The following is a 17,558-nucleotide window of genomic DNA, read 5'->3' as shown; positions in this document are numbered from 1 at the left end:
GCCGTTATCACAACTGAGTATGTAATGAATTCAGTATATGAAGGGTCCTCTTGTACATGGACCATATTATTACTAATTTGTAATGCTCTTGTAATCAGCTTTCATGGAGAGGGGACCCCTAGCCTGGCAAATGTTGAAAAATTAAATTTTGAGACTTGTATAGTTTGAATATTTTGCCCAGAAGTGGTGAGGATTTTTTAGGAGGGGCTACATCATTTATGATCAAGGCATTCACAAACTCAAACATCAATAATGCATTATAATCAGCTTATTTGGTGGGGGTCGGGTGAAACCCCTTTGCATCCCTACCCTAGATCCACCCAAGGTACTCAAAAGAAGTCCTCATATTGCTCAGTGTTCTCATGAAAGCCAATGATAAGAGCATTTGTGGGTGTCTTATTAACTATAATTATTGGTTGATGTTGTCATGGGGATCCAAAGTGCAAAGTTTAGTCAAACCATTGAATAGACCTAATTCGTGTTGGTGTAATTCCTTCCATAGATTTCAGACCATGTGTCATTTCCAAGATTATCATTTCTCTGCGTATAAAAAAAAACATGGATAATGAATCATAGCGAGGCAATGTGCGAAAATATGATTAGTAGCACAAAATATCTCTCCAGTTGAGAAGTTTTGTCATTGACATATTAGGGGATAATCTTCAGTCGCCTGTCAAAGAGAAAACTTATCAAAAAACTCTTTCATATTACTCGCCGCCAAGCGTATTTTTCGGCCCCTATAGCCCTTACAAGGTTATGCACAACAAAATGTCCCTCCCCTCCCTTGATACCCCAATGCAACAACTGTAACGTTGCGGTCAAAAGGCCTGTGGACTAGTGGAGATTTTCCCGCACAAGAACAAGCAAGATGGCCGACGACAACGACTGCCAAGACGGGAAAGAGTTTAATGGCGAAATATCACCCATACAAGAAGCTGAACAATTAAAAACCCAGGCAAACAACTTATTCAAAGGTATTCTTGAGATCGAGCTTGAGTTGGTGACTAGAGAGGAGTTGTAAGCTGTGATTTTTTTTAAATTTTAGATGGAAAATATGAAGCCGCCATTGGGTTGTACAGTATGGCCATCGAACTTAATCCTTCTGTACCAGCTTACCTAGGTAATAGGAGCTTTTGTTACTTGAAGACTGAGTACTATGGTCTTGCTCTTGCTGATGCAAATAAAGCCATTCAACTGGACAAGAAGTACATAAAAGTAAGTTAGCCGTACAGATTTTGAGCAGCTGGCAATCATGACATTCCATCCCAGTGCTCTATTTTAATAGTTTTCGATTTCGGGATTTCGGAATCAGAACTCCCTGAGGAAAAAAATTTTTTTTAAAGTTTCCTCAATGGTTAAAAGTTTACTATTCCTCCTAGATACCTTTACATGCAAAAAGGATGCTAAACTATAAGTTTGAGATTTGTGTACACTTCACCTTTAATAGTTCAATAAATATTGCTGAAGAGCTAGAGGGCTGGTCGAGGAGTGTGGAAAACTAGATCCAAGTACGACTATGACTCTTTTCCCAAATACAAATACAAATAATCAAATGGCTGCCAGATCAAAGGATTTATTTGCTGAAATCTTCAATATTATATGCACTCTAGCTCTCTAGCTGTCTATAGGAATGTGTGTTTTTAATATCTCTTCCAAAAGCATATGATCAATCTTATTTGTACATGCAGCTATTGCATGATTGAAGGCAGTAAAATCTCAAATTTTAACAAGACACGCCATATTTACAATATTCACTGTTGCTCAATATAAACTTGTCCCATCTTCTTAATATTCCAACCCTTTGCAAATGTTACAACGGCATGCAACTGCAAATCAGGAAAGATGTTTAAAAGTAATTTTTTGGTATCTCCATGAATCCCTTGTATCAACAAATCTTTTCAGATGTTAACCCTGATTGATGCAATTTTTCCAGGGGTATTACCGGCGAGCTACGGCTAACATGGCACTTGGAAAATTCAAGCTAAGCCTCAAGGACTATGAAATGGTATGATCACAATGTCACCTGTGAATGGGAGATTTCAGTGAAAGCATTTTACAAAAGTAGTTTAAGGTTCCATGGCAAATATTTTATCAATTAGGGTTTGATATAAGCTAAGGTTAAGTCGAGAATATCATGAGTCAATTTAGTAATTAGTACTAATAGATTGCACGCCATATATCTGTGAAATGATTACTACAGGTAGATATTAAGCACTTCATTTTTAGTTTTAGTGTTAGTCTTAGACATGAACCAAAGGTATGGTTATTTGACCCTGGTGTATCATGTGAAACAACTAGATTGTCATTTTCTCGTGGGAGTAAAAGGATATGTTGAAAGGCTATTGTTTTCAATTCTGCTGTTTCGTTTGTATGTTTCACTTGTACGTTTCTGATTGGCTCTACTACCGAAAGTTGGATATCCATGTTCCCTCTTGATTTATAGAGGTTATCATTAGGCTAAGCATCTGATACGGCTGCATATTTTTACAAGTGACAAGTAAAAATGCAAAGTCGTATCAGTTGCTTAGCCTACTGATAAGTTGTTTATCATTGAAATTCTGGAAAGAAATGCACAAACCCTCTCTAAACTTACTGTACCCAGTGCGAGCAGATGAGAAGTGCTGATACTGTCTCATATCAGGCATGGTCTTTTTCCATATCACGCACATTCTTTGTAGAATTAAATGATAAAATGTGATATTCACTAGAACTTTGTATAAATTGTTTCTTTCATTATTCACAATAACATTAGGTGGTGAAGTTCAGACCCAATGATAAGGATGCCAAGGCAAAATACACTGAATGCAAGAAGATTGTCCAACGGCAAATGTTCGAGAAAGCAATTGCAGCAGAAGAGAAGGCAGTATTTGATACGATTGATATTGATTCAATAGGTGAGACAAGAAAGACCAATTGCCTACTTATTTACTGTAAGAGGAGTATTAAAAGGAGCATGTACATATACTGTAGCAGACTGCTTTAATTTCAACACTTCTTGAGTGTTTTAACGTTAATTAACTCTTCATATTATGTTCTGTAAGCTCTCTGGAAAAACACATATTTTCTGTTCACAGTTGTTGAAGACAGCTATGATGGACCAGTCATCGATGATAAGCAGGGATATACCTTGGACTTTATAAAGCAAATGATGGAAACATTCAAAGAACAAAAGAAAATTCATAGAAAATTTGCTTATAAGGTGAATAGACCTCTTAAGCTTGAGTATGATGTTTTCTCATTTCAGACCATGTGTCATTCTCTTGAGAATAAGATTCTTTCTTTGAGTCATACCCATATTCATGTGTCTTTTCAATATGCACAACTGTTAAACAAAGAAATGATACTCTAGAGAAAGACAAGTGGTTTGAAATAGGAAAAGATTACATTCAAGCTAAAGAGGTGTATTATTTCTTACATGGTACAACTTGATGCTTCCATCTTTTTTTTGGTTTGTTATAATAGTATTTAGGGGGAGGGGAGGGATACACACACGGCGATGTGTCAGAGCATGTCATTATTATGTGTATTTGATTCACAGCACACTCGATGTAATGATGATAGTAAAGGTAGATAGAGGTGATTGCAATCAGACGGCAACATCAGTGGTGATCATTCAACAACTCAGGGGCCAGGGAGCACCCTGGTAAAGAGTGGGAGAGGGTGCTAAGATTGGAAAAAAATATACAATGAGACTAGTATGGAAAAAAGGGGGGGGGGCTGTAGCCCCCCTGTCCCACCCCCTCCCCCTACCACAGCCCCTGCAATATTACAAAGATCTCACTTTTAGCTCTAAAAAAATAATGAATTTGATTTTTTTTAAAGTTTTTTTTTTTAGTTAATTTTTCCTCTCTTTTAGATATTAAAAGATATGAAATTGTTCCTGGAAAAACAACCTTCGCTGATTAACATCAAAATACCCAAGGTACACTGTACACTATCTTATGCATTCATTTCCCTGCAAACTCAACGACCCATTTAGTTTTTTTATCAAAAATTGTCCTACAGCTGGTAAAAATCTATGAAAAACTAATAGTCTAAAGTCTTGTCTAATAGACCCTTTTAACTTGTGCATAATGTTTTCCCATCACAGTCTCACCATGTGTCACTCTCTTGAGAATAAGATTCTTTATTTGAGTTGTATTCATCATGTGTCGATCTTCTCATGTGCGACTGTTAAACAAAGGAATGATACTCTAGGAAATAGCACAGGGTCTGAAATGGGATCCAAACATTATCCACAAACTTACTGTGGTTTTCAATATTCTGCAAACTTGGTCGTCACAAGCTGCACTCTGATATTTGGTTTTTCGCTGCCATTAATCAAAAATAATCAGTCAGTACCTTTTATATCTATATTTATAACTGGGGGCATTGAAAAACAAATTTCACAACAAGGTGTGAAATGTCTGAGTTTGCATAATATCGAAAAACATTGTAAGAGTTCTATTGGTAATACGTATTATTCTGTTCTAATTGCTTTTTTTGGTGTTGTGTTTCATCAGTCAGGGAAGTTCACAGTCTGTGGTGATATTCATGGTCAGTTTTATGATCTTCTCAATATATTTGAACTAAATGGAATTCCATCAGAGGACAATCCATATGTATCCTTTGAAAGAGACAAAATGGTTGATCTCAGTCTAGTTGTTATTGTATTACTGTAGTTATTGTATTATTAGTTTTGCAAGCTAGTTAGGTCATCATACATACTTCGTGACATGACATGGGAACTCATTAATAAATAGGATACCAAGCTCTTATCATATGAATACTTTAGGAATATTTTTTATGTGCCACCAAGCCATCAATGACTTTTTTTCCATGCACTTATCCATCCTTAACTGAGTTTAGCTTTTTAATGGAGATTTTGTTGATAGAGGGTCATTTTCATGTGAAGTTATCTTCACATTATTTTGTTTCAAGCTATTATATCCAGAACATTTCTTCATGTCAAGAGGTAATAGAACCTGTTCACACCAGTTTTTTAAACCTTTTTTAAGAGTTTAATCAAACTAGTGGCTGTTCACAATGCACAGGTGGCTAACTAAACAAGTTTCAAACGTTGATTAACTAAATTACCTCAGAGAGATAGATTTAATCATGTTTAAAAATGGTGGTCAAACAAGGAAGGACTTAATTTAGAGGAATAAATTGTTTGCATTCAGTTCCTAAAACGATGCTATTTTGATTGATGGCTGCTAAAAAGCACTCTCAAAACAAGCTGTTAAAATGTCTGAGTTCACTGCAGATTATTTAGAATCACAGTAAACATCCTATTCCTAGGGAGACTTGGAAGGGACTCCATCCAGTGAAACATGATGGCATGTCCTTGCAGCTTATCCGCAGCTTATACAACTGTAGGCCATTGTTCTGTAGTGTAATCTTCTCTATCCACTTCAGCAAAAAAGTTACTGCTATCTTCATGAATATGCAAACTCTGTAGTTGCGATTTGCCCATTGGAATTTCATTATTCTTGTTCCAGTAAAAAATATAAAAGGTATCAACTGATTATTTTTGATAAACTAAATTTCAGCATGCAGCACGCATTTATCGAGTTTGCATGTTTATGGAAATAGCAGTAAACCTCCTACAAGCTAAAGCTTATGCACTGAATCGTAATATGGTGGCCAATTTGAATAACTTTTGCTCTGGATTAGCTAGCCCCTGGGCCCAGTTGTTCAAAGCCCGATTAGTGCTAATCCTGGGTTAACTCTTAATAAGACCTATAGTCTGAGTTAATCCTGGATTAGCACTAATCCAGCTTTGAACAACCCAGTCCTGGAAACACAAAAGCATTTTCACATGTATGAGAGGCTAGTTACAAGGGTGGATCCAGGGGGGCAAAGGGGGGCTGAAGCCCCCCTTCAGCAGAAAAAAACAAAACAAAACAAAACTGAAGAATTAGATGTTTTTTTATTGTTTTCCGTTGTGTTGACAGAAGAAACTCAATTAGCCCCCCCCTAAAACTTCGTTTTGATCCACCCTTGAGTTAGTCCTGGGGCCGGTTGTACAAATGGTGAATAGCACTATCCAATGGATAAAATGATTCTGATATCCAATAAATTTATCCAAGATAAGATTTATCCGTCTGATAGCGCTATTCACCCTTCATACAACCGGGCCCAGAGCAATAGTTTTTCAAATTGGTCATTATATTTCAATTTGGTGTATATTTTTTCTTTTTTCAGGAAACCATGAAAGTAGTTCTATGAATCAAATGTATGGCTTTGATGGAGAGGTCAAAACTAAATATCCTTTTCAAACACTCTTAAATATTTTATTGGTTCAAAAAAACCTGCCAACCAATTCTAAAATCAAACAGCACAACTTGTAGACAGTTATAAATTTTGTTTATTTATAAATTGAGTTTATGAAATTAATTATTTTATTCGTAATTACCAGCTGGAAAAAAGTCTTCTTGTCTCTTAGATAATCTGAAATCAATAATGTTCAGACCATTTCTTTCTTAAGTAGATAGAGTAGTTTATTTTACATATTTTGGAAACAGGATTATTTGTTTTGATAGCTTAATGTTTGTTTAAATGAATTTTATCTAGCACTAGACAAAGTAATAATATTCAAGGAAACAACGTGGTCTGAAGTGTAAAAACATAACCCTTGCTATAGCATTTTTCCCCTTCAATTTCCTTAACCTTACTCACATATACCCCAGAAATGGTAGACCTCTTTACAGAAGTCTATAACTGGCTGCCCTTGTGTCATTTAATCGAAAACAAAGTTTTGGTAAGGGTTGTTCTGTGGAAAAGAATCCTTTGTATGAGGGTGCCAGGAACATCTTTAAGCCCTCCCCTAATCCCTGGTTCATTCATTGGTTTTCTACATGTACTGTGTTTTTTTTTTTAGTTTGATTTTTTAAAGTTTCTTCCAACTTTTTCATGTAGGTTATGCATGGTGGCTTGTTTAGTTCAGATAATGTCAAGTTAGATGATTTAAGAGAAATATCTCGGAATAAGCAGCCTCCTTCAGAAGGTAATAAAAACTACTTCGAAAATCATTTTCCACCATGATGAACTTTGCTTTGCTCAAAGGTTGCACCAACCATGTTGGGAGGGGGGGGGGGGGGGGGGTAATGAGATTGGAAAATATAGCAAACAACTGGAGTAGATATAGCATTTCCTAAAGCAGGGATTCTGTTTCGACGGTTATCACCTGTAATGTAAAAGAAGCCTTGGCAACCTTGGAGAAGAATTCTGAGATAATTATTTAGCCTGCCACAAACCTTAAGTATTGTTTTTCAATTGGAAGAACCGAATGAGGTGATTGGTTTAAAGGATGTTGTCAATTACATACCATGAGCTGTTGGCGTGAAATATACATAGTAATTACTATAAAGGACCTCCTAATTATAAAAAACTTCAAATAGCTTTTCAATGATTTGTTATTCCCTTATAATACTTTCTCAATTGTTTTACTTTGTCAGGTCTTATGTGTGATTTACTATGGTCAGACCCTCAACCACAGGTAAAAATCAATCAAGTATAAACCAAGGGTGAGGTGGTACACTATAGCAGTAGTGCACTCAACTCTCTTCTCTGAGGTTTATGGTTTAATTCTTAGACTTAAATTCAAGTCATGCCCTGACATAGATCAGCCCAGAAGTTGTTTCAGGGTTTGATCAAGTATGAGTAGGTTGGCAAAGTGGTTTACTGCTCACCTCTCACTGCCGTGGTCCCAGTTCGAGCCCCGGCTCAGACTGGATCAGATGTGAGTTGAGTTTGTTTGATGTGTTGTTCTCTCCCTTGCCACGAGGGTTTTCTCCGGGTTCTCCAGTTTTCTCCTTCGTAAGGATCAACATGATTTGAGTGCTGTATGTTGTAAATATAGAATGTAGTGGTAGTGTGTGTGGAGGGAGCCTCACGGAAGAGTCCCATATGGGAAGTGATGGTTGTAAAATATGTTTGTTTGGTTTTTAGCATAAGCATTAGCAGGAGTTATTTCCCCTGAGTAGAATCCCCTATAACAGTACCAAGGGATTCTCATGTTTTGGGGTTCACATTTCTGGGTTAAAAACCTTTTATTGTAGCTAGCTGTAAACCAGTTTTAGCAATATATTTCCTTTTTTATTGGTTGCATTTAATGTGAAAATGTTTGTGTACTTTAGCCTGGAAGATCAACCAGTAAACGAGGTGTAGGAATCCAGTTTGGTCCTGATATTACAGAGAAGTTCTGTAAAGATAATGACCTGGGTAGGTAGTTAGATGTAGTGGCTACCTTTGTGGAAAGTGCCAGGTCAGATGGGATGGGATTACAGACACTGAATGTTAAATGGCATGGGATTGGATGGGATTACAGACATGGAAAGGGGGGTATAGTGGAATGGGATGGGATCACAGACACTGAATGGTAAATGGCATGGGAATGGATGGGATTACAGACATGGAAAGGGGAGTATGGTGGAATGGGATCACAGTCACTGAATGGTAAATAGCATGAGAATGGATGGGTTTACAGACATGGAAAGGGGAGTATAGTGGAATGGGATATGATCACAGACACAGTTAATGAAGAGGGGATTCACAGTTATTCCAATCAATTTTCATATATTATTTCAGAGTATATCATACGAAGTCATGAGGTAAAACCGGAAGGGTACGAGGTCATGCATGGTGGAAAGTGTATTACTATTTTCTCAGCTCCCAATTATTGGTAAGACTCGTAAATAAGTTTATTGAATTTTAAAAGACCCTTCAAAAACCCTAATACAGCTCAATGCGCCTTTTCTTAATTGACAAAAAAAAAACAATGCTTATCACGTTAGATCCAGCACCAAATTAGGGAAAATTTATTGGTTATTTTTGCATTAAATTACCTATATTTCATTGATCATTTGGTTGCTGCGCGACTTCAAATATTGTAATCGTAAATAGCAAATTTAATGTTCTAGAGTGTATACCATATATCCGTGAAAAACTGTGTAAGAAATTGCACAAATTTGTGTCGTTGCACAAGACGAATTTTTCGCCTTAAGTTGGCTTCGCGTAAACATGGTGAGGGAAGCAACACAAATCGATGGCATAAATGTTGTGAGTATTTAAAGCTCGTTCAAAAACCTGCAACATGTTGCGCAACAAAATATCTTTCAAAATTGTAACTGCGCGCCATGTTTAGGTGGTGCTACGAGAGACAATTCGCATGGACGATTCCGTTTTTATGGCAACAGTGTTGCCTCGTATAACGCGGTTACAATTCTTAACGATATTTTGTTGCGGCAACATGTTTCAGGCTTTTGAACGACCTTCGAAACTCACGACATTGTTGTCATCGATTTGTGTTGCCGCGCGCGCCATGTTACACGAGGCCAACTTTTAACGCAACAATGTTGCGCAAAAAATCGCCGTTACGAATCGTCTTATGTAACACCATCTGACATATTTGCACAGGGAAGGGTGATTATGACTGATTCTGACAGCGTTATAGAAGAAAACTAAGAATCGCTGCCAAGGCTTCATCGATGGTTTTGCATGTTGTTGGAGCATTTTTACTCTGGTTTTAAATGTTTACCTGCCTTAAATATTTCCAAAATTTAATGCTTTCAAATTTGCTTAACTGTTTTAGCGACCAGATGGGAAACAAGGGAGCTTTCATCACCATGGGAAGGGATCTAAAGCCAGTCTTCACCACATACGATGCTGTTGTAAGTAAAACTGAAATCCATTGAAACATTCCACAAAAAGTATAAATTGGTACAGCTTTGAGTTGAACGAAGACCACAGGTTTGTTAGCCACTGGCTACTTCAGTTCATCTTAAAGAATCGTACAATTTGCCGTCGCGACACAAATTAGAGTTTTGGTGGACGTGAATCAAGGTATTTTCTTGACATTAATTGTGGGAAAACACAAAGTTTTCAAGAGTGACGACGGTGACGACGATTCCTGACGTACTATTGAGTAGCCTGCGTGCATCCGAACATAAACTGATGTATAGGTTTGTCTACGAATCTGACTGGTTCGAGTAACGCTAAAAAGCCAATGAAAGAGCGCGTAAGAGTGCGAGTAGGGATTAACCAATCATAATTTAGTACATTTATTTTGGTACGTTGCTGGGGGTCTAGAACAAGAAATCTGTCGCTGATTCGCAGACAAACCTAACCAACAGTTTGTGTTTGGGTGCATGTATGCTAGGTATTGAGGAGCACTGTAAGTGTACCTTCATAAAACAATCTTAAAATTAATCATTCTCTTTTCTTTCTTTCAACAGCCGCACCCCGACGTTAAACCCATGGCGTACTCCAACTCGTTGATGCAGATGTTTGGTTTTATGTAGAATACAACGATTTCTAATTATTTCCTTACGAAACATTGTCAGCCTTCGTTCTTTCCCAAGACCTGGCTCACAATAAACCTGTTTAGCTTGGGCGCAATGTTTTCCCATATCAGAAGACCACGTGTCATTCTTGTGAGAACAAGATAATTTGTTTGAGTTGTATCCATATTTATGTCTTCTAGTGTGCAACAGTTAAATAAAGGAATGATACACAAGGGAATGACGTTTGGTATAAATTGGGAAAACATTAAGCACAAGCTGAAGAGGTCTATTTATTGCGAGATGGTTGGACCTACGCAGCACTTAGTGATGTAATATATTTATCATATCTATTGTATTCTGTGTATTACATTCACTGAATGCTACCTGGGTTCTCCCATCGCTTTGACACAAGTACGAGAAACACGCAGACTCGTTGCAGCTCTTGTCCAATAGGCGCGGAAAGACAAGTGTTTACAACAGCAACATGCACAGACTTACTGCAGCTCTCCCAAAGCAAGCGTTAGCGGGGAAAGACAATAGGCCATTTTCACAAACAGTCACGTGCTGATATATCACTTTGATAACGAATCAATTCAGCCAAATGTCCCTTGGGCAATGTTCTGCCGGACGGCACCGAAACTATCTTGTAAGGGGGAAAAGCATTTTGGAAAAGCTATTGGATATGACATTACTAATCCAGCAAAAGTGATTGGAATAAAGGAAGTTTGAAGTTTTGCCATCCTGTAACAGTCACACGTGAATATGTCCTGCAAATGGCCTATTAGTTAGTGAACAGTACAACGTTATTCTACGTCGGCATATTGCATGTTCTTGTGTTGTGAGTGAAGATAAAAACCAGCGCATAACGATTCTTTGTCGGCCAGGGACCCCTTGAAGAGAGAAGGAAAAAGTTTTTTCCTTTGGGGCGAAATGTTTTCTCATTTTAGACCACGGCAGCCGTAACGGCTTATACTTATTTTATTCCAAAGTCCTCAAATGGGGAAACATCTACGCCAAAATAGACTGTGTGCACGGCCCAGTGAAACTTTAATTCCCTATCCAAAAGGAAGATTGATAGCACACCAATCATATTGGAATAGTGGAGCTGAACTTGTCACTCGGTGTGTTCACACTTAATAGTGCTCGGTCACTTGTTGCGCGGTACAAGTTCCCAACCTTCGTACTCGGGAACAGCTAGTACTCGACCATGCTTAGGAATTGTACTTCCAAGCACAAGAACCAAGTGTGAACACGGTCTCGAAGTGACCCCTATGCAAGGGCACCAAGTCGGGGTTGGACTTGATGTTTTCATACTTTTAAGACATTTTATCAAGTCCGACCTCGACTTGTTTCATGGTCACCCGAGAAAATTTGGTATTTCGATATTGATTCGATTCCGATGGACTAGTCTGATTTTCTGATATATTTAAAAGGCCTGAATAAGATCAGATTCCATACATGCGGTGCATACATAATTCATACGGCTTGTGAGTTTATTATACCCGACGTTTAATTTTGAGGTGAAAATAAAATGGTTTTTTTTTATATGTTTGCGATTCTCGATTCTACATCCCATGATATATCATTCTGCCATCCACGCGCGCTCCAGGCTGTACCCGCATGCTTGGCCGCATTACCCATGAAACCAATCGCTCTTGACGGAAAATTTGCCATCAGTCTAAAAGCAGGCAGGACTTCCTCTCCTAATTCAGCAATGTAAGTGAAACCCAGCTGCGTTGGTCTGACGCGTTACGGCGAAGCTTATTTTAAAAAACATGCTAGCGAGACACTTCCATGAACATTGACTGTAGTAGTATAGGGAATGGGGGTTCCAGCGCAATCTCAACACGGGGCAAGACCCGTGTCAAAAATCCACCTACGGACGACCCCCACTCCAAGTGTGGTTGAGGGCAACAGCGCACTTAAATATGTTAGTCTATATATGGAGTGCGAAGAATGTAAAGAGTTCGTTTATGACTTCTGTGTAAAGTGCTTGAAACCCAAGTTTGTACCTACTAAGCCAAATAAGTATATTTGTTGTGGTAAGAAAATGCAAATAGAAGACGACACGTCAGCGCAGTGTTACGAATGTGGTAAGAATATTCGTAATGCCGTACCGAATGCTACCAGAGAGCAGTATTATGCCAACGGAGGTCGTAAGAAAACGCCATATAAGAGAATAAAATACTTCAGGGACTGGATGAGTCATATCCAAGGTTATCGACCGATATATTTAGACAACGAAGTAAAGAAGAAAATCATAGACCATTTAGAAGAGCCAACCCCGCAAAGTTTACGGAAAACGCTGAAAAAATTAAAACTAGGGAAATATTACAAAGCTATCCCCTACCTTTTGTCTGAAATTACCGGTAAGTCTATTCCCGAGGTTTCTGATATGACAAAAGCCGAGTGGATGTTTTGTCGGCTGGATAAGGATATTCCTTATTACCCTAACGTAATTTACGAAATATTTTACAAAATTGACCCCAACCACCCCCTATTAGGATGGATTCCGAGGCGACAATAACATATTACGTGTTTTTATATTACGCGTAATAATTTGCCAAATAAGGTTATGCAAATAATTTATATTACGCGTAATAATTCGCTAAATGATTCATATTACGCGTAATAATTCGCCAAATAATTCGTATTACGCGTAATAATTCGCCAAATAATTCATATTACGCGTAATAATTCACTGAATTTATATTACGCGTAATAATTCACTGAATTTATATTACGCGTAATTTCTAGACTGACGTTCGATATGTAAATAGAATCCCGTCACGCTCTTTTCAAAGCAGATGTTTACTGAGCAAGCTTTCTTTGAAGCTCTTCTTTCGCTTCTTGGTAGATCTTTTTGCGAGATTCCTCGGAAAGATCTTTTACGACTGTTTTTTTATTCCTTATGTCCGACTTTAATTTCTCGTATTTGTCTTCTTCGGTCAGAATAAGCGAGAATTCTACGTCGTCTATCTTTCTGTCACGCAAAGCCTTTGAGACAAGATCGGTAATTGTATTTACTTTAGCCCTTGGCAGAGCTATTGTCGTGTCATGCTTGGATATTTTGCTTGACAACTGTTTCATAATACCCGTAGCAACAGCAGAAATAATACCACAGGCTGCCCCAACGCCGGCCAAAGGAACTCCAACGATTATTCCCGGTCCGGTAAGCGAAGTAGCAACGCCGGAGCCCGTTAACACAACAGAAATGGATCCTGAAGTTATCGCAATCTTATGTAGCGTACTCCGGGCTCTGACGTATTTCTTCCTAACTTTTTCGTAGTGTTTTGCCTGCCCTTCCAAGTAAGCCAAGATTAAGTTCGCTTTATTCAGACGAAAGTTTTCGGCGTTTAGTTCGTTAGGTGTAGTATAGGGAACATCTGGGTACAACTGAGGTGCTGATGGTATAACATCCATTATATATACTAATGTACGACGCTTTTGGGAATGATATACAGGAGCAGCCACATCACGACAACCGGGATTACTAGAACTGGAGGGCCTTTAGGAAGATGTTTCCGCATGCAGACCCTAGTAAGTTCGAAAGGAGACCCGATGGGATTTACTATAACGGCTCTAGGATGTACAGCAACGAGGATTTGAAACCTACGCTGGTCGATCAGATAGACTCTCAACTGAAGAATTCTGGTTATATCGAACATAAGTCCGTGCAAGGTTGGTCAAAGGAATTATTGCTGGGTACCAGTACTTATCCGATACCCGCAGTTACGTTTAATGAACATCCAAGCTTGGGCCTAACGCTGAACATGCGGATCTCTAACAACCATTCCTTTCCGTTAAAGGTGCGAGATATCTTCAAAAACGTGCCCATTATTCATACCACCGCTAAGGAATCTCATGAATGGTTGAGAGGCCCTAACATGCGATACTGGCCACAGCAACTGAACTTTGCGGTTTGGTGTGCCACTAGCGGCTGTGGTGTAAGTGCAAACTTGATGAAGAATTCAATATTTATGTTTCATTTTCACTTCACGGTTAGAAGAATACTGCATGAGATGGGCGTTACTGCATTACCAGGAGATGCTGCGTTCTATCCAAGAGATAACAAATACGACGTTCCGGCCTATAACAGGCTTTGTAAGGAGTTCGGTGTTGTAGGGAAGGATTTCCGATGCACTACCGGTGCTAACAATGGTTTGGGGCACATTTGGGCTTATTGGGGGATTGGTGGGCACGAGCTAAGCAACAGGGAAGTTCATGCGCTGCAGTTGCGATGGAACACGGGATATCATAAGGAAACTCACGACAGTAGCACCTTCTTTGAACCAAACGCTAAGACCACTAAGGAAGTTAGAGACGGGCCTCTGTTTAAAGACGAGGGCGGTAAGTATGCAGGGGCTAACCCGTTGATTATTAAGATTACCAACGACGAGCAAACGAAGCAATATCTTAATTTCATACCCCCAGAAGGTAAAGGACTAACCAAAGCCGGCCTTGCCCGTTTGAACCGCAGCATAGAAGCTTACGTGTATTCTATCCTTGGAGCCCAAGTAAATACCCGATCAAGCATAGTGGGGAATACGGGCGCCGCAGAAGAGACGCGAGCCGAAGCCTTGATCTTATTCGAAAGTTCGATCTTGGAGGGCGACATTAGCAAGGGCGTACAGCGTTACCAACTAGCTATACAAAATTCTAAGGCGAGGTTGGACTATGCAGTAGCCCCGGGTTGTTGGTTAATGCCTAGTAATTTATCTATAAATACTGGTTCTGTAGTAGGATACAACAACAAACTTCAACGAGCTACTAAGGATATGAAGTTTGGGGTGAACGACGTGAACTCTGACACTCTTAGGAACATTCCCCATTTCGTGGAGAAGTCAAAAAAGTCGCATGAAACGAAGCTACCCGTAGTTAAGAAACCATCAAAGAAGGCCCTGCCTGCGATACCTGAGGAATATGACCATAACTTACTAAAGGCCGGCTTAGCAGCTGCAAGCATTGGTCTGAGCTATTATATATGGCGATGAACAACCCCTACGTAGCTGGAGTAGATTGTGTTTATACGACTTACGCAGGCGAGAAAAAATACAACCAGGCATCTTGGGTTGATGTCACGGGCATGTCCGTGAATTTGAACTACTCGGGAAAGAAGTTGATAATATGCAGCATTTGCATTGGCACGAGTAGCCATGCCAACGTGGGCTTCAGGTTCCTGGATGAGAATGGCATACTGCAGCCTATGAGAAATAAGACAAACAACAGGGAGCCTGCGCATTTCTCCGTAGAGCCCAACCCCGGCAGCGCCGAAAATCATTCCGTTTGGACTTTCCACATGGTCGCCGATTGCCATGGGAAGGTAAAGCTGCAAATGCGCGTAGATGACACCGGGAGCGTTTGCATAAATAGCATAGAAAATCAGAGAGATACGGTTTATAATCACAAGACCATTAGCACTCTTACGGTAATGAGTCTATAGAAGGGAATTTATTCCCTGAAATATATGAACCCACACGCGAAGGAAGATTGGTTTCTACATTTTTTGGAGGAGAAGGACTACTTAGAACAGCATTGGCTTGACACCGGGCTGTGGGTAAAGGTTGGGGGCCTGGGATTAATAATATGTACCATTAGCATTTCGACGGGGTATTCGTGTAATGTCGGGTTTAGGATCGTTGATGAGAATGACCATCCATTACTACCCTACAGAAAAAAAGATAATAATAGGAACCCAGCCCATTTCTCGTCGGAGCCCCCTCCAAGAAGCGGAGAAGACTTAACGCCGGTAACTTTTCACATGATAGCCAATTGCCAATATGCGAAGTTACAAGTTCTCCCCAACGACGTTGCCTACCTTCGGATAAATGCCGCCCCGTCAAGAGATTCCCCAACGGATGCTACTTGGAATCATAAGCCCATTAGCACCATGAGCGTGCTGCCGCTAGTTCCGCATTACCAAGGCGGCGCGAATACTATCTTTACTTATCCCCAGTCGAGGACGCCTCGGGCACCCGACGACGATAAGCCACCAGTAATACACGAGGATAAGATTAACCCTTCATCTTCTTCAGGAGTACCACTCCAATAGCGATGACTAATATCCAGATGTTATTCCCCACGAACTTCAACAGTTCGCCGCCGGCCCTAAGTGCCAGGCCAAGAACACTACCCAGCAGCCCAGGAAGACCGGCTGCCATCTTTTTTCCCAAGTCCGTTAGTCCACTGCCTAATTTCTTTACGCCCGCGCCTGTAGCCTTAAGGGAGCTAAGGATAACTCCTACTACGCTCGAAATAGCAACCGCAAATGCCAGCGGAACGCCATACTTCACCAGAGCTCTTTTTACCTTTTCCTTGGTGGTAAGCCCTAATTCTTTCTCCAACTTCTCCTTTTCCACCCGCAATTCCGCAAGGCGTACCTCTAGATTTTCTATTTCCCTTTGGGCAGCCTCCCTTTCCTCTTCGGTACGAGTTTGGTCCGCAACTACTTCTTGCTGCCGCTCTATTTGCCCCTCCAGGTCTTCGATAGCCTGATCTCTTTGCCGGATTTGCTCCTCCTTAGTATTGATTTCAGCCATTAACCGTCGCCGTTCCACTAAAGAGCCGGCTATGGTGGTTTGTAGGTTATCGGTATCGTCTTTAATTAAGTCTAACTCTTGCAGGGCGAGGTTAAGAGCCCTTTGAGTTTGATTTCTTTCACGTCGAATTTGGGTTCTTTGGTCTACCAACTCAGTTATTTCTTGATTTTTAAATTCGACTTCCCTCCTATGTGCGTCGGCAAGCCGTTGGTTTTGCTTCATGTATTCCTCCTCCCTTTCTTCCAGCGTTTCTCGCAGCGCTTCCACTGAGGCGTCAGAGCCTTTAGCCTCCTCCAAGTCTCTTTGTGCTTTATCCCTTTCGCGCAGGGCCTGATCCACCTGGTTCCTCATTTCTACCATTCTTTCGTTGCTGAACTTTTTTTCGGTATCGACAATTAGCTGAGTTTGCTTTGCGTATTCTTCCTCCCTTTCTTTTAACGTTTTTTGCAGTTCGATTGCGCGTTTTTCTAGCGCGACCTTTTCGTTCAGGGCTTCCAGCCGTTCTAACATGCTTCTGGTGGCACGCTGAAAGCCCTTTAATCTTGAGACGTCACCCCTAACGTCACCATTCTCATCAAAGAGGGGTTGTGGTTTCGTCCAGCGGTCTTTGTCAGGAAACCTCAGGTCTTGGACGCTTATGAGGACTTTGTTTTCGCGTTCTGTGAGCCTTACGTCGTCAACGTCAAAGTGGGAATAGCGCTGCGTTAGCTCTTGCGTTGCCCACTCTACGGTTTCCCGCGCGGCTGCTTCCGGC

The 17,558-nt window shown here is 40.1% G+C and overlaps 1 protein-coding gene across 1 annotated transcript; it reads left to right on the top strand.

The window, feature by feature from the left end:
• Positions 1-860: 860 nt before the first annotated feature.
• LOC116300827 (serine/threonine-protein phosphatase 5) lies at positions 861-11,810 on the top strand. Its single transcript, XM_031709788.1, has 16 exons — positions 861-974; positions 1,046-1,215; positions 1,934-2,005; positions 2,753-2,894; positions 3,075-3,199; positions 3,857-3,922; positions 4,503-4,601; positions 4,849-4,954; positions 6,187-6,247; positions 6,661-6,742; positions 6,901-6,988; positions 7,440-7,480; positions 8,121-8,205; positions 8,572-8,665; positions 9,575-9,653; positions 10,218-11,810. The coding sequence occupies exons 1-16, from the start codon at positions 869-871 to the stop codon at positions 10,281-10,283; spliced, it is 1,482 nt and encodes a 493-aa protein (XP_031565648.1). The 5' UTR covers positions 861-868; the 3' UTR covers positions 10,284-11,810.
• The last annotated feature ends 5,748 nt before the right edge of the window (positions 11,811-17,558 follow it).

This window comes from Actinia tenebrosa, unplaced genomic scaffold (genome assembly GCF_029948245.1).
Source record: "Actinia tenebrosa isolate PJP-AT-01 unplaced genomic scaffold, QUT_ActTen_1.0 PGA_scaffold4__44_contigs__length_22323623, whole genome shotgun sequence".
NCBI lineage: Eukaryota > Metazoa > Cnidaria > Anthozoa > Actiniaria > Actiniidae > Actinia > Actinia tenebrosa.
Note: the sequence above shows the minus strand (reverse complement) of the source record. Positions and strands in the feature narration are given on the sequence as shown.

What these genes read in the sequence shown, in the direction of transcription:
- LOC116300827 (XM_031709788.1), top strand. Translation starts at nt 869, where the DNA reads ATGGCCGACGACAACGACTGCCAAGACGGGAAAGAGTTTAATGGCGAA. An exon ending in TAATCGAAAACAAAGTTTTG is followed by an intron (nt 6,743 to 6,900) that starts GTAAGGGTTGTT and finishes TTTTTCATGTAG; the next exon opens with GTTATGCATGGTGGCTTGTT. An exon ending in GGTCAGACCCTCAACCACAG is followed by an intron (nt 7,481 to 8,120) that starts GTAAAAATCAAT and finishes TGTGTACTTTAG; the next exon opens with CCTGGAAGATCAACCAGTAA.